The following is a 20,454-nucleotide window of genomic DNA, read 5'->3' on the forward strand; positions in this document are numbered from 1 at the left end:
AGCTGTACTTACTCGGATCTATCAGAAACGTATCCATTTTGGATCTATTTTATTATTAAATGTTATTATTTTATTATTAATTAGCATTATCAATTTAGTTAAGATTTTGTTATGTTATAAAATTACCAGCTTTCTGTAATCTATATAAAAGAGTTAAAATTTGAAATTGTGAATTTGTGAGGTGGTATGAGTTGTCTAAAGACGTGATAGCTCAGTGGATATGACCTCTGCCTTCAATACGGAGGCACCTCCAACTTTTTAGTTATGTGCATTTTGAGAGATTAAATATCACATGTCTCAAACGAAAATGAGAATTTTCGTGATTCTGAACATAACTGCATAACACGTGTGTGAAGTCTGCCAATCCGCGTTGGGCTAGCGTGGTGGTCTAAGGTTTAACCCCTCTCATTCTGAAAGGAGACTCGTGATCAACAGTGAGCCGAATATGGGTTGTTAATAATAGTGAATGAGGGGTAATCTATGGATCTACTGAACCAAATTTAATTTTAATTTTAATTTTTAATTTATCCATTACCTAACGATATTAACGATTTATATCTTTTACCAATATAAAGCCACATTATTTGTGAGTGTCGTAGGCTATATGTTATCTCCGCATCCCACGAGAACGGGAACTACGCGGGTGAAACTACAAAGCATCTGTTACAGCAACATAGCAATTGTCGAAATCAGACACTTTGCCAATGTCCTTTCTGAAACGCCTACGAATCATGACTACGAAAAATTATCACTTTATGTAATGGTTTGGAATTTGTTCTGGTTTAATCTGGTAATAATCAGTGACGTGAAAATTACCACCATGTGGAATGTTGAATCATCTGTTATTGTTCTGATAGTTGTTTCAGTCAATGGTCTTATAGCGAAAAGCTTCGACCAACATCATAAGAAGCTTTCACTTAACTGTTGGATCAAAAGTCGGATACAGAAGGCAGTAATTCTTGAGACAGCACGAATTGTGAGTGAGGCTCACTCTGGAGCCCTGATCACCGGTTGCTTGGACACTCAAATGTCCCGCAGCGGGAGGGTTGATTTTTTGTTATAAATTTTTAATAGTGTTTTGTATTTTATTTTTATATCAACATTGTTAGGAATTAAAAAAGGACTTCACTTTACTTATTGTGGTAGACAAAGACTTTCTATTACACTCAATATCCATTTAAAATTAATTCACACAACTCTTTCGGAACAGGGTTCTTTGACCTGAACAGGCAGAGCTACTAATGTCGAAATGAATAGAATATAAAAAACAAAACATTTTCTCCACTTAAGGCATAATTGTTTTGTCTTGGAAATAAGTGTATGAAATATTTTGCTTAGCAGGAAAATTATATTATTTATGTACTTATGATAAATAAGTTGAAAATATTTTGTTTTAATAGAAAGTTTTTCGTATTTTTTAATAAACAGTTACAGCAAAACCTTTTCCAATCAACTTTGCTGTGGTTAATACATAGGTGTTAGGTTAAGGTTAATACAATCTAGCTGATTTTGTTACAATAACAGCCACATTTACATACGGCATTTAAAAAAAAAACCGACTACAAAAACACAAACGTTCCTACGCACATTATCTAAAAGCAACAAAAACAGTTTTGCCAAGCCGGTGGGCGGTGGATTAATTCAAGGCATATCAAAAGATTTCGGTTGTTTGGACAGTGTTCTTACATGTATTTTGTTTTCAGAAACGACTTTAAATTTACACGGCTTTCTGTCATTGTCTATTTATTTATTTTTCTGTCCGCCATAAGAAAAATAACAAAGAAATTCGAGATATTCTGAAGCTTTATCACAAACTAGATGACGCCACGAGGTCTCACCCGCGTGGTTTCAGTTTCTGTATTAATACAGGGATAAAATATAGCCTATAAACTTTCTCGATAAATGAGCTATGTAACACGGAAATAATTTTTCAAATCGAATCAGTAGTTCCTGCGATTAGCGCGTTCAAGCAAACAAACTATTCAGCTTTATAATATTATAGTATATAGTATAGATTAGGTGATACCTTGCAGTGTCTTTTGAGTAGTTAAGAGTAGCCTATGTAAATAAACCAGATCATAATTTCCGTGCCTAATTTCATTTAAAACAGTTTGAAAATTATTTAAATGGGTACGAGATTTTTAATGTCAATATATCAACTGGGTTGAAATATCGACATTAAAAATCTCGTCGTTTTACCGTTTAAATCATTTTCGTAATGAACAACCACGAAATAAGTTTAAAATCATTAATTAAATCAGTTCGGTTTAAAAGTCGTAATGGAATGAACTCGTCAAGTTTTCTAAAATTTCTAATCTTAATTTTACGTTTCCTTTTACAAAGAAAATAATTGGAATATGACATCGTTTAAGTTTTTGTCAAGTTATTTAACAGTGACTTAACAAAATGAAGGATTCATTTTATATAAATAAAAATGTACATAAATGAGGGAGAAACACGATTTATGACGAAAAATAGCTATTTGTGACGTTTGGTCTTGAGCTCTTTTCTACTAGTTAAACTGTTAACAACAGATGTGCTGGCAACTATTTAATACACAAAACTTGTTTGCGCTTGACCATTGCGAGCATAATTCACTTTCAAGGGTCACACGTGTTCGGAATAATAAGTCATAATATGCAATTCAACATTTACTTCATAGTATCACAATATTTGGTATCGAATTTTGATATGGCATTTATTAGGCAACAACATAGGGAGCGGCGGCGGCAACGTAGGGAGCAGCGGCGGCGACGTAGGGAGATGGGGCAGCGACGTAGGGAGCGGCGGCGACGTAGGGAGCTGGCGCAGCGACGTAGGGAGCAGCGGCGGCAACGTAGGGAGCTGGGGCGGCGACGTAGGCAGCGAGACCATTGTTAATACGGTGGTAGTACTGTGAGCTAGTGGCTGTTACTACTGGTGCTGGAGCGGCGACTATCGCAGCAGCAACGCTGGGTTTGGCAGCAGCAATGGCGACCAATGCGGAAAGGATGACGATCTGTAGGAAATTATTTATAATTAATGTATGTAAAATTATTTTTTTTAGTCATTAGTTTTTGTAATTACGCATATTTGACCGTCGTAAATTACGAGTTTATTGTACATTACCATTTCGTTCCATTGAAAGTTTAGGATTTTACATTTTTGGAAGAAAATTATTACACTATAACAATAATTTTTTTTACATTTTTGTAAGAAAATTAGTACACTATAACAATAATTTTATGAAATTGAAGATCAATGCGCTTATAACAATACTATGAAAATAACGCTAAAACTAAAAGTAAAATTTTACAAATTGACATCAATTTTACTGTTTAAGAATAATTATCCCCTTACTTAAGCGAATTATAACCTCAATAGCTCCATCGTCAATTTTAATTAGGTATTTTATCGAAATATTCTTAATTTATATATTATCACTAACGAATGTTTAGATATGAACGAACGAAAATATCTACGAAACATTTTTGACCAATAAATAGAAAATAAAGTTAGAATTTAAATTTTTCAAATGAATATATTGTTTACAGTCTTTTGCATTATTAAAATATTGACCAATACAAAACACTATTAAAAAATTATAAAACAAATTCAACCCTGAAAGCTGCGGGACATTTGAGTGCCCAAGCAATTGACCATATTAATATGACTGACATTACCTAAGATAAAAAAAACTTACCAGTTTCATCATTTTGATAGGGTTGTTGGTTAGTGATGTTACTGTAAGAATGAAAAAGAAGGAATGATGCAAGTTAGAGGTTTCAGTGGACATTATATAGTAGCTCGAAGCGTGGTGGCGCAACCACGCGTAGCGGCGTCTGCGGCATTGGACCACGCGTGATATGAATCACATAGCCTGTGCGTATTACACGAAGGATTAACATTATCATCCTTATCAGCCGATGGACGTCTACTGCTGGACATAAGCCTCGTGTTAGGACTTCACTAATGTTTTGAGCCATTTGCATCCAGCATCTAGTTGTTTCTAAACCACCTCGCTGGGTGGCTGTGGTGCTAACATACAACCAACGCGATAATCTCGTGAAAAGAAATAGACAAATTTTAATCAATGGCGGTGCAACCGGAAGTACAATGGTTGGGATGAAAGAGATGGGACTGGGACAACTCTCTCAACTCAACTCGAAAATTGGATGATAGGTATTTTGTCTATTTCTCTTCACTAATGTTAATTATTATGTTGGTTAGACCAGCACCAGCAACTATATAGCTCCGGGTTAAAGTCCACTCTCGGGTTATGAAATACTGAGCTTTTCTATCTTTTTTCTTGCATGCCTATTAATTTTTCGCATTCGAAGCATTGACTTAAGAAAATCTATGTAAAATTCTTCGCTTCGCTTAGCCATAGATCTTGTTTTTAATAACATTGCATTTAATAGTAATCGCAATAAATATAGCTGTGTAACTTTGTTCGTAACACTCCCGATATTCCGCGCGGGCCGTGCGTGTAGCGATGAATGAAAAACCCACGACTGATGCACCTCACTTCCCCGCGCAGTCTTTCCCCCCGTCGCCCGCATATCATGGGAGTGTCATCAACGAACTTGCCAGACTATACTTATTAACACTGAGTCCGCCAACCAAGCAGCATTGATTGGGACAGCGTGTTGGGTCTACACTCTATATCGCTCTTTGATATAAAGGGAGACCAGGCCCTGTATTGAGCCGTATTAGATGATGTCTGATGATATGTAAAAACAAATTATCCCTTCTTCTTCTCTTCTCTCTTCTTCTTCTGCGTGTACAACAGATATATAATAACTGTTACAACATATACAGTAACTGTTTAACTTAAACCTACTTTTATTTAAACGGTTTAAAAATATATATATTTTTCACTTTTTCGTTACCAAATTTCGCTATGTCTCAAGTCCACAAGCGAGCTTTCTAGTGAGTTAGTAAACAAAATATGCACTTCACAGAACATATATACATATTTTCAGGGTGAATATCCCTGAATATGATCCAATCACGAGCAGACCCTTGCGTAACATCTAATACGAGGCTGTCAACATGGTCTGAGTGCGACAGTACATTGTCACCTGAAATAGCACTCTCCCGTGACTTTATTAAAATAGACGGGTCATTATTATCTATATATATATAAAAATGAATCCATATATGCCTTGGTCACGACATCACGCGTGAACAGCTGGACCGATTTCTCTATTTTTTTATGTGTTTGTTATTGTCAGGAGAAGGTTGACAGAAAAAAAATAAAAAGGGCTAGGGGTAGGGTAGGGTAGGATATGGATCGGGTAGAAGTAGGCTAGGGCTAGAGGTGGGGTACGGTAGGGTAGGGGTAGAGTAGGGGTAGGGTAGGGTAGGGTAGGGTAGGGTAGGGTAGGGGTTGAGGTAGTTGAAAGTTTACATTGAGTTTCACGCGAACGAAGTTGCGGGCGTCCGCTAGTTATATATATTATTATCTTTGTATAAGCAATGTAAAGATGCCGTAGGAAATAGGAATAAAGCTGCCTACTTCTGCATGATACGAGTAGTATTTCAATTATGAGAGGAAACCAGAATTGTATTTCCAGTTAAACAACTTGCACGAACAACGCATCTACACTTTTAAATCTATCTCGGTGGTCGCCAGAATTATTATGTAACCGTGAGTGTAGTTTACAGATACAGGGCGAATAATCAATACTACTTACCTACTACAACATATAAATAAAATTGAAGTGTCTGTCTGTAAAATAACTGTGTTTTAAAAATAATGAGTTCTGTTTTAACAGAATAATAAAACACAAACGAACTTATGTAAATTTTTCGTCTGCCTGTCTATCTGTTTATCTGGGCTAATCTCTGGAACGGCTGCACGGGTTTTAAAGGGACTTTGACTGTAAGATTAAAGAAGTTATCCAGCACTTTTTATACTGGTCAATTTCATAGTTCCCGCGTGATTTGTTTTTAAAAACTTTATTCGAAGTGTTTGAGAGTTTGAGAGTGCGTGGTGGGTCATATACCATCTCCTCTAAAGAAGAAGGAGTTCTAACCCCTGTATTAAAAAAGCTATAACCCCACTACGTATCAAAGTGGTCTAAAAAGGACGTAACAAGAAAATGTTTCTATAACGAACATACAGACAGACAGACAAAAATTTTACTGATTGCAATTTTGGCAACAGTATCGATCACTAATCACCCCCTGATAGTTATTTTGCAAATATATGTCATGTACAGAATTGACCTCTCTATAGATTTATTATAAGTATAGATATAAGTCGAGAAATGCTTAGTCACAAAAAAAAAATTAAAAATCGGACTACTTAGTAAAAAATATATATACACGTCGAATGGTTGAATTCTCTCTATTTTTGTTGGTTGAAAAATGGCCAAAGTAGAACCGAGGTGATAGTGGAATCTTTTGACACCTGATTCATTAAAATCGGTTCAGTAGTTTGCGATGTTCAGATGTGGTGCGATGAAACATATATACAAATGTACTAAGAGGGGAACTTTCTAATCATCATCATTATAACCACTATATTATCCGACAAACGTCCACTGCTGGACATAGGCTATTAATAGCGACTTCCAAACATCACGATACTGAGCCGTTTGCATCCAGTGAATCCCTGCGACTCGCTTGACGTCCTTGTCATTCCAGCAACTTGGAACCCCAACGTTCATCAGCTCTTTGAACTACGTCCCCGCCCATCGACAGAAATAAATTATACACAAGTAGCTGACGTCAATGAAGTCGCAGGCAAGAAATATCAAATATTATCTGAAACTCTAACACACGCACTTGATATTCTATATCGTTTTTGTCTCGTTGCTATAAACACGGTATCACTTTCATATGAACAATGCCCATGCAGAGTTTGACGCAATATCTGTCACTTTGGCGGCGGCGCGTGTAAGATTGACCCTTTAATAGACTGAGAGTCGGTGGTCACCACGGACCAAGACACACCTTAACGTACAAACTAAAATTTTCGTCAAATCAAACGTGATTGTTGAAAAGTCGGCTTTGTTTGATGCGTTTGTCAAACTTAGCTTAATGAACAGTCAAGTTTGACAAGCAAGTTTGTCAAACATGTTTGATAAATATTGAAACCCTATGATGGCAAAACTGTCATCATTTTAATAAGCTGATAGTTTGTCAGCTCAAGCTCCATGTTTTTCACAAACCCTCAGGAACCATGGATTTTCCAGGATTAAAAGCCTATCTATAGTAAAATCTATTTCCATTCCAAATTTCAGCCAAATCGGTTTAGTAGTTGCGGCGTAGCAAACATCCAAATATCCAAACAAACATCTATACAAACATCCGCGTTTATAATATTAGAAGGATATCGTCCAATGGCAGCGGAGCAGTCCCAGTCCAATCTCTTTCCTCTCAACGCAATAAAAGAGATAGCGGTATTTCCGGTTGCGCCGCCATTGTTAGAAACTTGTCTATTTCTCTTCACGAGATTCACGTTCGCGCCACTGGTTTGGTTGTCACAGCCTCTCGTACTAGATTATTTCGATATTTTGGTTGTAGTAAATCTTTTTGTGATAGAGTGTGTATGTTAGATCCGTACTTAGGTTAGAATTTGTCATGGGCTGACAACTTTGACCTTTGATATAATGACGAAGTTTTTACCACCATCGTCTCTCGGCCTATAAATAATGTGTAAAGATTAATCTTGGAATTCACGGTATAAGATCACCTACGCCAAAATATTTAGTCATTAGCGCTAAGAGCTCTATTGTATTGAAAGACGTTGAATATGGTAGGTACTGTTAGATATTGGGCAGGATGGCGCCAGTCCCACGTCAATGTTAGATACAAGTTTTGTCTCGCGACTTTGTCTCCGTTTCATCATGAGCTTATTCTTAGTTACCCACTGCAAGTTTTGACGGCCTCCATGACGCAGTCGTTTGTGCGGTGGATTTACAAGATGGCTGGGCCGATTGAGGTTTTCTTAATTGGTCCAGGTCTGGCTGGTGAGAGGCTTCGGCCGTGGCTAGTTACCATCCTACCGGCAAAGACGCACCGCCAAGCGATTTAGCGTTCCGGTGCGATGTCGTGTGATACTGAAAGGGGTGTGGATTGTCTTCCTACTTTTAACTAGTTAGCCTGCTACCATCTTAGATTACATCATCACTTACCATCAGGTCAAATTTAGGGTTTCATGATCCGAAACTGCACTGCTAAATACTGAGCCCCGGTTGGCTAGACTGAACCTACTCCCTCCGGATCGAAGACAGAGGTCACAGCCACTGGGCTATCACGCCTCTTCTACTCTTTACCTGCTGAAAATGAATAAAACTAAAATACTCGTATGTAAAATACTCTAAACTGTATCTTAATTACTTTTTCAACTTTATCTTTAATGCAGAATAAAATATATTGCGAAGTATTATTATGTATCTACCATCGACTAAGAAACGAAAATCCCTGCGGAATGGAAAATATTATGAGTCATGAGGCACGCGATCACGTTTGACACGTGAAAATACCTCCACCTTTAGAAACGACTCTTGTGAAAGGGTTTATTCCTGAAATATAATCGACATTTTGTCCTGTACCTAATAATGTGAATAAGTAAGGATTTACTGTAGGTATATAGACGAATATTTTAGCATAATATAATAGTCTGTATTAAACGATAGCATAATATACTGTTGCGGACTTTTTTTTATTTTTATAGGTAAAAAGTTTCGTCATACATACATGATTTTTGACCATTTTTACCACATTGTTTATTGATGCTCCGGTTCTGCTGGTCTTAGCGTGATGTTATAATTATTGCCTGTAACTTACCCCGACAAACGAACTATACAAAAACATTTTTTTAATTCAGACTAGTAGGCAATTCCTGGGATTAACGCTTTCAACATAATAAACATAAAACAAACACACTCTTCGGCTTTTTAATATTGGTATATGTACATAGATTTACTTCCTGTTTGAGATTTTTATTTGAAAGAAGGAAGAAAACATGTTTATTTATATTTATCAGTTATCACAAATACAATATATTTGCAAAGTAATCAATCTATACTAATATTATAAAGCTGAAGAGTTTGTTTGTTTGTTTGATTGAACGCGCTAATCTCAGGAACTACTGGTCTGATTTGAAAAATTCTTTCAGTGTTAGATAGCCCATTTATCGAGGAAGGCTATAGGCTATATATTATCCCCGCATTCCTAAGGGAAAGGGAACCACGAGGGTGAGACCGCGCGCGGTCAGCTAGTTCATAAATAAAATACAACCTGTAAGTGGCTATACAACATAATAGCTACTTGACGGAGTATTGACACGTAACAGAAAGGAAGAACTCCCAGCAAAGTCGATAACTCCATCCTATTACAGATTGGACTGATAAATTGGGATTAAAGTATATTGCATGAACTTGGTTAACCTTCTTACTTTATTTACGTCTGAATATTTACACAACCCCGAGGTCTATTTGTCAAAAAAAGGTCAATGTTAATATGAATTCTCAACAAAAAAGAAGACGGAAAATAATGCTTATATTCGGCTCACTGCTGAGCTCGAGTATGCTTGCAGAGAATTAAGAAAATTCTCTGGTATGCAGGTTTCCTCACGATGTTTTTCCTTTACCGATTGAGACACGTGATATTTAATATCTTAAAATGCACACGATGCACCGCATTCGAGTCCACACCCTCCGGAATCGGAGGCAGAGGTCATATCCATTGGGCTTTCACGGCTCTTATAGTTAATATAATAATATCCGCAATAGAAATTAAAAAAAAAACACGAGCCTGATATCTCAAAGTGTCAACTAAATAATACTGGATATATTCAATATTCAAGATTTTATCAATGGATGGAAGATTACTTTCGAAATACATAATATCGAAATTCCGTACAACTTTTGCTTCAATTGCTCGGAAACAAGTATATCAAACTGTCACCAACACGCTAATGCAGTTTTAAAAATAGTCGTTTTCTCAATTACTGTAGAATAGAAAATACTGTTTATTGTTTATTTCAGATACGAAATATTATTTTTTCCCAGTTTATTTAATGAATATCTTTTGCTGAAAATTGCTGGTTCATGATGACTAGCCTACGTCCCACGGTTTCACCCGCGTTGTTCTCGTTTTCGTGAAAAATATAGCATATGCCACTCACAGATAACGTGGCCTTCTATTGGTAAGTGATTTTTTTAAATCGGTTCATTGTATCCAGAGTATTGTATTCCTCCATCTATCCATATCCTTACAACCTCACAAAACCTCTTTCTAATATTAGTTTTATCCATCCCTAGACCATCAAGGTCTAGGGATGGATGATAAATCGACTTGGCATGAATTCGGCAGAATGAAAATTAAATTTTTGCGCCAAATATACTTGTCATGCACACAGCTAGCTATACACCATCAGTTTCACCGAATAGTGCTTAAAGTCCGTTGCAAACTTGTTAATATACCTGATCGAATGTGGCTGGCGATCACTTTGATGTTTGGACTGAGAAGAGGTAACAGTTTTAGATGGTTAAGTGTCCAAAGTCTGGATATCACAGACTATCTATTTATATCTATATATTATTGGACTTTTTTAGGCCTTTGGGAGTACGGGATACATTTCGGCTCGGTATTTATTACGTATCCTCTTTTTTTTTGGCCCTTGGCTACAATTTCACCTGATGGATGCAATCTATGGAAGCGGGTTAACTTGTTAGGAGTAGGATGAAATCCACACTCCTTTTCGGTTTCTACACGACATCATACCGAAACGCTAAATCGCTTGGCAGTACGTCGTTGTCAGTAGGGTGGTAAATAGCCACGGCCGAAGCCTCTCGCCTCTCATCAGTTCTGTCAGGTTACCTTTCCAGGGAATGTGAAACGCCTTCTCTTCGACCCGGCTGGTTTCTTCACTAATTTGGTCTTTATTAACAACCTATTAAAATAAACATCCAATCAACTGACAAAATGTCATCTACCTACTGTATGATATTCACGAAGGGCTGTCAGTAGGCACCGGATGACATTTGTTACATAGAATTTCGTATTCGTATAATTAATATTCAATTTCGTATACTTGTATGTCAACAAACGTACGTCAAAGTTAGTGAATCAGCCTGCTGTTACCATTCTAGCGGTATCTGGGTTTCTAACGTATCATTTCATCAGGGTAATAATATAGGCTATATCTCAATTTGAATTATTAAGAATATTTTGACACCTCATTTATTAAAATCGGTTCAGTGGTTTAGGCACTACGGTGAAACATACATACATACATACATACATACATACATACTTACATACATAGACTGCCAAAATCATTACCCTTCCTTTTGGGTTCGCCGTAGTCGTGTAAAAAGACGTTGGCTAAAGTTAATTTAGGACATCATTATTAAAATTAAAATAAAGGTTAAAGTTTGAAATAAATATATTTGGATTTATACGTAAACAATCAAAAAACGGACTCAGCGGATGCTTCTCGATACTATGGCCATTTTAACGTACAAAATAGTCATAGCTGTGAGGGTAGGTATAGTAGTCGTAATGATCGTAGGCTGTCGCATATTCGGGGTAGTAGTACGGTGCTGTGTATGCTACTGCTACTGGGGACGAGTAGGCAGCGACGGATGATACTGGGTATTCTACTACTAGAGGCTTGGCTGAGGTGATGGCCAGAAGAGCAGCAAATAACACCTGAAAATGGTTTCCTATTAAAAAAATCATCATTAACAAACCATATTCGGATCTCTATTGAGCACGAGTCTCCTCTCAGAATCTATACTAATATTATAAAGCTGAAGAGTTTGTTTGTTTGTTTGTTTGATTGAACGCGCTAATCTCAGGTACTACTGGTCCGATTTGAAAAATTCTTTCAGTGTTAAATAGCCCATTTATCGAGGAATGCTATAGGCTATATAATATCCCAGTATTCTTACGGGAACGGGAACCACGCGGATGAAACCGCGCGGCGTCAGCTAGTAGATAGATATTCTTTATTTGCACACCACAAAGACAAATACAAATGAAATAAAAACATATTAAGAAGAGATCAGCATACAAAAGGCAGCCTTATCGCTATGTAGGTTCTTCCAGGCAACCTTCGGTTTAGGACATCAGCAGGTGGCGTAAACCAAAAATAACCATAGTATTAGTAATACACATACAAACAAATAATTTAAATCCAAATACATAAACAATATTACACAAATACCTACAATAATGAATAAAATACATATCAAAATATACTAATAAATACATTATAAAGTCATATTGAAGAGAAATAATAGATACAGATCGTCATTACTGCACCAGATAGTGAGTCTTCACGCCATTTTTAAGAAAGAAAGAATGAGAGGGCCTTAGGCCTTAGTTCACCACGCTGGCCCAATGGGGATTGGCAGACTTCAAATACATAGAGAATTATCAAAAAATCTCAGGTATGAAGGTTTCCTCACGATGTTTTTCCTTCACCGTTTGAGACAAGTGATATTTAATTTCTTAAAGTGCACATAACTGAAAAGTTGGAGGTTCATGCCCCGGGCCGGATTCGAACCGGGTTAGTGGTGGTAGTGACAGGTAAGGATTTTAACAATTATGTTACCACCCTAACCGGTAAGCCCACGTTGGAATATACATACAATATTTAAGTAATTAATAAGGGATAAATGAAATAATTAAAAAAAACTTACGTATTTGAACATTTTTATAGTCTGTTTATTAGGTCCGTGTTGATAGAAATCGAAATGTAATGATAAAAATCAGTTGATCATTCTCTGTTTATATAGGAACATGGTGAGTTTAACCATCGTTGCGGATAATTATTTAAATATCCTCTAGATTCCCGTTTAGCATTATGGTCACGCGTCAACCTCGCTACTGTCGGACGAAGTTATAAGGTCAAGGTTCATCATTTGGGCACAGACTTTGTGGCTACTATGGGTCCCATGAAAAGGAGCAGCAACTAGCAACTAGTAGGCGATGGAACGAGCTAAAGCGTTAGCTTTTAGCCATGTCTGTTCTGTGGTTCAGAGTATCTCTGGTTGGTTTAATCAGAATCTTTTTTTATTTGACCATTTTGCCCCCCAAAAGTGACTTTCATATTCAAAAGCTTGAGAGTTTCAAGTTTTTCCATAAATATTTCAATAAAAAATTATCTTTCGTATTTTTTTTAACTTTGATTAGATAGTTTTTGAAAGTTGGAGTTTGAAAGAAGAATGATCAATTTTCGTCCAATATATATCAACATTACAAAAAAAAAATACATTTAAGATGCTCTAATTATTTGATGTACCACATGATGCAGTTTGCAAAAGTTATTTTTTCAACTTGCCCCCTTGTTCAGATTCATCTATTCACGGTACACCTCTGTGTTTGGGTCACAAAAATTAATAGAGTGTACGGACGTGAAAACAGACGGACATCCGAATGTGTGCGAGTGATATTACAAGGGATCCGTTTTTGTACGTACGTACGTTTGGAACCCTAAAAAAAGAGATCCGTAAAAGCACAAAAGCGAAATAGCCAACAGGACGCAAAGCTAGAGTGCCAATAGGCGGACACATAATTAAGTAGTTCAAACAACCGAGGGACTTTGAATTACTAGAGGCTGACATAAAAACAATCAAAATTCGGGTCAAATTGGACCCGCTAGCCGTTAAAAATACTGACGAGTATTTTTGAAAACCGTATGAAGGGTAACGATCACCTCATTATTCATACTCGCAAAAGGTACCACTGAACTACTGAGGCAAGGTCAAGGTAACGAAACCCTAAATACGGATTTGGACCAGTTTCTCTGTCATTACTTCAACGGCGTATATCCAGCACTAGATCTCGTCAAACAAGGCCATTGTCGATCTCAACATAGTTTTTTGTATCTTGGCCTTAGAACTTTTGATATTTTGAGCTTGTATAAAAAAATACATAATAGTACAAGTAGTAGGTACAGTATTATTATATTAGTCTAATCTAGGATTCAAATCGAATTAATTTAATAACTGGATTAATGAAGCAGTTGAAATTTGGCTGTGAAGACATTATTATTAACTTCGTGGTGTTGGAAATTGATTTAACCAGAACTAAGGCTGAGGCCAGAAATTAGTAAGGAGTTCATTGTCCGCTTGACTTATCATAATCCTTAAATTTTATCAATAACTAGCGGACGCAAATCTGTTCGCGTGTAATTCTGTTTTTACAAATCCCACAGGAACCATATTTTTTTCCAGGATAAAAGTAGCCTCTACGTTGCTTAAAGCCTCCTCTCAGACAGAAATTAATTTCCTAAAAATTCGTTTATTTTTAGTATCGTATTTATTAGTACACTATGTTCTGCTCCAAGAAACAAATTTTATCCAAATCAGTTTAGCGGTTTAGCCATGAAAATGTAACACACAGACAGATAACACGATGGACGTTGGGGTCCCAAAATGCTGGAACAGCGACCCCGCACTAGTAAACGCAGTGATGTTCGACTCCCCACCAGGTGGACTGACGATATCAAGCGAGTCGCAGGGATTCGCCGGATGCAGGTGGCTCTGTATCGTGATGTTTGGAAGTCCCTACAAAAGGACTATGTCCTGCAGTGGATCGACTGATATGATGATGATGATTTCTAATATTACCATGGATTTAATTAACGCGTTAGTCACGTGTATTGTGTATTGATTCAGGCCGTTCATGTGTTAATGTAGTCCGTAATTCAGCGCCCGCCATTTTTGGTGAATTATTCATGAAAATCATGGTTAACTTAGCGACATTATTAAGAGATAGTGTTATAAGGAGAATGTGTTTGAGTATTAATAGATACTGAATTTCAAATGAAAATGAATACCTATACAAATTATCCCCACGTGGAATTATGGCAGGAATATTGGCTGCATTTCCGCTTTGAGCACGAGGCAACTAACTATTGCCGCGGTGAAATTATTCGGATATTTTTATTGGGGCTGTAAGCCCATGGCCAAGGGTCTCCACAGCATCATCTACGTCATCATTATCAGCCGATGGACGTCCACTGCTGGACATAGGCCTCTTGCATGGACCTCCAAGCATAACGGTCTCGAGCCGCCAGCATCCAGTTTCCTCCATGGCAACGAATAAATATGTAACTTTCAATCAGAGAGGCATACTTGTCCCAGTTACCGGTTTCAGCTTTATCTTCTGCGACTCCTCCTGGAGTCTTGAAGACTTTTTACTATTTTGGTCTTTATTATCAACCTATTAAAATAAACATCAAGTTATTTGAGAAAACCCCCGACGCAAAAAGAGGGAAGTTATAAGTTTGACGTGTCTGTCTGTCTGTCAATCTGTCTGTGGCGCCGTAGCTCCTGAATGGATGAAACGATTTCAATTTAGATTTTTTTGTATTAAAGGTGACTTATGAGCGAGTGTTCTTAGATATGTTTGATGAAAATAGACTGAGCCGGTAAAAAGTTGTGGGGGTTGAAAGTGGGGAAGAACAACCGAATGTCTGCAAATATAGGTACTCGAGAGAGTGTAATTAATAATTTCATGACATTCATTAGTTTTTCAAAATATTCAATTTTATTAGTTAAAAAGATGTCACTACTAATATTTTTTTTTTATCTAATACAACTTGTATCAGTTACAAGATTATTTAGTCATCATCAACGTAGATTACTTTCCTATAAACGCCAGACATAGTGTTTGTATTCCACGCACGTGCCACAAGGCTGTTTCTTCATGGAAGGCGACAAGAGGCGGCTATAAAAAGACTTGGTGTCAAACAATTAACATCACACACGCTCCAGTTGTTGCGTTCATTGTTTTCTTTGACTTCAATCAAAACCACCCGCCAAAATGTTTAAGCTGGTAAATTTGTTTTTATTTTTTACAGATTAACATAAAGTATCATGTTTCATTCAAAGTGCAATTTGAAATTACTTTAGTTTTTTTATTTATCTGATATAATTATTACTTTGAACTTGCTTTGTTTTTAATAGGTTACTTTCTTCCCTTGGTAAATAATGTACATACACCTTTACTTATGAACTAAAATCACAGAATACTTTTAGGGTTCCGTAGTCAACAAGGTACCGAAAGACACTTTTTGTCTAAATTTCAGCAACAGAAAACATATGATTATGTACAAGCTAAAATACAAATAAAATAAACTAAATGTCCATAAATAATTCAATTTCTATGTCATTCATTTTATTTTACTGATTTCTAATGCACACTAACCTTTGCCCGCGACTTCAACCGCTTGCAAACTTTTTTATTTATCACTCAGTTCTTTTTTCCTAGTCAACGTAGATGCTAAATATCTTTATAATCGGTTGAGTAGCGTGAAAGCATAAAAAACAAACTTACTTTTGCATTTATATATGTAGGTATTTATTTAGTATGGGGCTTATTTAAATTATTTTCTCTGCATTTCCCGCATTGGTTGGTTGGAACTCTTTAGTAGACGCACACACAGACAGAGTTCAACCGTTCAGAATTCTGTGCTCTGTGTTCCGTGTTCTAAGTAGCCTTACACTTCAGGTCATAGCACTACACAGGTACAAGACCGAGTTTTGCTATTCTGTGTGTGTGTATTATTCTGTGTTTTGCAGAAAAAATAACTCAAAATACCTCAATTAGTTTTCTATTGATTATTGTAACTATAGTTTACTAGCGGACGCCCGCGACTTCGGCCGCGTGAAACTCGACATAAACTTTCAACTACCCCTATCCTACCCTACGTTTTAGTTAAAAAACTTTTGTATGGAAAAAAGAAAAGTGCTATTTTCTCGCCGTAAAACCATCCTAGAACTTCAACGAACATTTGCAACAAAATTTTTGCGTTGTTGAGTTATGCGCTTACCAACGCATTTTGTGATTCATTTTTATATTATAGATATACATTTTTTTTTATTTTGCAGTTCATCTTCGCCTGCTTCCTCGCGCTTGCTTCAGCCAAGCCTGGAGTACTCCCAGTAGCATACACCGCACCCTTCGCCGCTGCGTACACCGCACCCGTGGCCGCAGCGTACACCGCACCCGTGGCCGCAGCGTACACCGCTCCCGTAGCGTACTCAGCGTACTCTGCGTACACGGCACCGGTCGCGTATTCAGCGTACACGTACGCGTCTCCGTACTCTGCGTACTACCTCCGCCGTTGAATACAATGAAGACATTTTAACGAATAACTTGGTAATTGATCTAATAAACGCTGGCAATTATTTCTTTGTTTTATTATCTTGTCTTTTATTAGTATTAAGTAAATAAATAATCAAATTATCGTCTATTTATATAAGTATAATATAAGTCAACAAATAAAGTACATAATTAATAATAGCATAGTAAATAGGTAGGTAAAAACTATATTTGGCAACTGCAAAATTATGTATGAATCTTTAGAGATTCTTTAAAACTTTCGTCTCGACAACAAACTTTTCATCGTATTAGAAGGCGAACTTAATTCTTCATCAAAGATTATTATAATTCGAAAAAAGCGACTTATTAAATAACGAAAATTTTTAGGTCGTCAGTTTTTCACTTGAGTTTATTTGGTTTCGTTTCGGGATACAATTTATAAGTAGTTATTATCTATAACTAAAATCAATGCTTTAATACTTTCATTTGTTTAATTTTTGCGTGGTACGTTATATCTCGTTCTTCGCTCAGTACGCTCAGAAGTTTTTATTACCAAGTAACCCTGTTAGCTACCAGGATCAAGAATTTGCGTAGATAAAAAAGTTGGGCTACTCAAGATGAAGCTACTCACGGAAAATTAACTTAATAGTAATCAATTGTAAAAATGCTCCTCGGACCGTGGACTAATAATTTTTATTTAAAAATAATATTATTACATATGAAATATCTTTAATGGGATACCTACATTAGTCAATGGAACAATATGCTGTCTTATAGACTGAACAATCCCGTTGCGAACTTCACTGTTAGGTGCGACGTTTTCAGTTTCTTCTGACTCAGCACTGGATATGTTTGCTTCTTGTTCCTGTGTTTGTTTGTTTGTTGGACTCAATCTATGGATGTGAGACACCAAAGGTACCAGTGGTATGACGTGGGCTTGTATTACAATACCTATAGCAGCAAGATACACCTGTAAGAAACTTCATTATTACTATCGACTCTTCCACACTTACATGAATCATTTACAATACATATTCGGCTCATTGTTGAGCTCGAGTCTCAGATTGAGAGAGTTAGGCTAATAGACCACCTGCTGGCTCAATGCGGTTTGGCAGGCTTCACATACGAAGAGAATTCTCAGGTATGCAGGTTTAATTACGATGCTTATCCTTCACCGATATAAGCACGTGATTTTAAAAATGCACATATCTGAAAAGTTTAAGGTTTTGAACCAGATTCAAACCTACGCCTTCCAAATCAAAGGCAGAATTCATAAATTCATATCCACTGGACTATCACGGCTTCATTCAACACCACACATATATTATAAATGCGAAAATTATATTACGCTTTCATGACTAAACCAATAAACCGATTTCTGAAATTCTTTCGCCAATGGAAAAATACATTATCAGTATTATTATCAGTATTGAATGTTAAACACAGAAGCTCTAAACAAAGAAAAAAGTATTAACTAAAACCAAACTTGAAAAATAACTATGATATTATTTTAGCTGGTGGGAGGCTTCGGTAGTGGCCAGTTAGCACCCTACCGGGAAAGACGTACCTACTGATTAGCTTTCCAGTACGATATCCTGCAGAAATCGAAAGGGGTGTGGATTTTCATCCTACTCCTAACAAGTTAGCCAGCTTCCACCTTAGATTGCATCATCACTTACCATGAGGTAAGATAGGCAATAACTATGAAATACTATTTAAATAAATTAATTTTAGAAATAAAAACTAAAAAATACAGTATCCTTCTACTGAAATCTAAAAATAATTTTCTTACCAACATTTTATTTACCTCCAAGTTCTTAGCCATATTTTATAGTAGAGTGCTTCAAACGTTCTGTTTCAACAATTAAACGATCAGTATTTATAACTTCCGTGATTTTAAAATTTAGTAACGCATTTCAAACCGTCACTGCGTAAACAGTTCATTATACCAAGCTTGATAAAATAACTAATTAAATGAGTACCTACCTATACAGCTCATACAGTCATAGCCTAAAGTGTTATTCAGATAGCATGGGTACGGTGACACTTGACAGTCGCCTGAAAGACGTTCATAATACGCACTATTATCGTGAATCGCGGCAGAGTTTTAAGAGTGAAACGAACTGTCACCCTCACCACCCTACATGAAACGAACTGTAGCTAATAAACTAAGGTTAAAATAAACACGTTGAAAATCAATAAAATATTCTAGTACTGTTTAAAAACCTGTACGTGTCAATACTGAAGCCTGACAAGTGAAAGGTGCGCAACCGAGGAGCAGCAAGCCGTGGCGTGCGCGCCCGCCAACAGCGCATGGTGAAAGGTGGAAAGGAAAGAAAACTCGAATCGAATTTTAGTGCCCATAATTTTCCCATACCGGGGGCTATAAATTTGAAAAATCGATTCTTAAGGAGTTAACTCCAAAAAGAAAACGAACATTTATTTAAAAAATTACACACCACACAAAAAGCAAATAAATTAATCAATAGCAAAATCATGCAGCATAAATCAAAGATTCATAATACCACCTACAACAGTGTATTCAAGTCAAGAAAGGCACCTTCTTGTCCACACAAGTTGAGGCCTTTCTTTTTATAAGAGATTTGATGAGATTTGGGGTGGGTTTTATTGCTGGTGGGCGAGTTTTTGATGATAATGTTAAACTCTTTTAAGTTCACAATGATATGTTAAATGTCAATGATCCTCTATGGGACGCGGTTGTATAACACCAAAACTTCTCCACTCCGGACTGTGAATTTTTACTGACTTACTCGTAGAAGAAAGAAAAGCTCAGTAGGTATTTGATATCTCGACCCAGGACTTTACTAGGATTCCGTGGTTCAAAGCCTCATAGAGTAACCACTGGACAACACAAGGTAACTCAAATACTAGCTGACGCCGCGCGGTTTCGCCCGCGTGGTTCCCGTTCCCGTAGGAATATGAGGATATTATATAGCCTATAGCTTTCCTGCATAAATGGGCTATCTGACATTAAAAGAATTTTTCAAAGCGGACCAGTAGTTCCTGAGATTAGCACGTTCAATCAAACAAACAAACAAACTCCTCAGCTTTATAATATTAGAATAAATAATATAAACATTATTAATTTCGTATAGTACATGGAATGAGGGTCCGAAATATGTCGATATTATTTCTTAAAAACTTATTTTATATGTATGTTTAATTCTTCCAAATGTCAAAAATGCTTACGTTTTGTGACGTCACGCTGTTGCCTGATGTCAATCTAGGAATAAACGTCAAACTAAGGCATGTCCAATTGTTTACTGCTCTCAGTCTTGTTAAACGGTTTAGTGTTTACAGGTTTACGTGACGTCATGACATGGCTGATAGCGCTTAGGCTTGTATTGTCAAAAAGAAAATTAAAAATTGATATTT

At 36.6% G+C, this 20,454-nt stretch overlaps 2 protein-coding genes across 2 annotated transcripts; one reads left to right on the top strand and one right to left on the bottom strand.

Moving 5' to 3' along the window:
- Window positions 1–2,638: 2,638 nt before the first annotated feature.
- Window positions 2,639–12,753, bottom strand: LOC112044934 (uncharacterized). The gene is made up of 4 exons (XM_052885920.1): window positions 12,648–12,753; window positions 11,458–11,652; window positions 3,683–3,841; window positions 2,639–2,998 (listed from the first exon to the last, which is right to left on the bottom strand). Exons 1-4 carry the CDS (start codon window positions 12,657–12,659, stop codon window positions 2,702–2,704), a joined length of 663 nt encoding a protein of 220 aa, XP_052741880.1. The 5' UTR covers window positions 12,660–12,753; the 3' UTR covers window positions 2,639–2,701.
- A 2,889-nt stretch (window positions 12,754–15,642) lies between these two features.
- Window positions 15,643–17,144, top strand: LOC112044978 (pupal cuticle protein C1B-like). Its single transcript, XM_024081001.2, has 2 exons — window positions 15,643–15,789; window positions 16,845–17,144. Exons 1-2 carry the CDS (start codon window positions 15,778–15,780, stop codon window positions 17,082–17,084), a joined length of 252 nt encoding a protein of 83 aa, XP_023936769.1. The 5' UTR covers window positions 15,643–15,777; the 3' UTR covers window positions 17,085–17,144.
- The last annotated feature ends 3,310 nt before the right edge of the window (window positions 17,145–20,454 follow it).

Source organism: Bicyclus anynana, chromosome 15, assembly GCF_947172395.1.
Source record: "Bicyclus anynana chromosome 15, ilBicAnyn1.1, whole genome shotgun sequence".
Classification (NCBI taxonomy): Eukaryota; Metazoa; Arthropoda; class Insecta; order Lepidoptera; family Nymphalidae; genus Bicyclus; species Bicyclus anynana.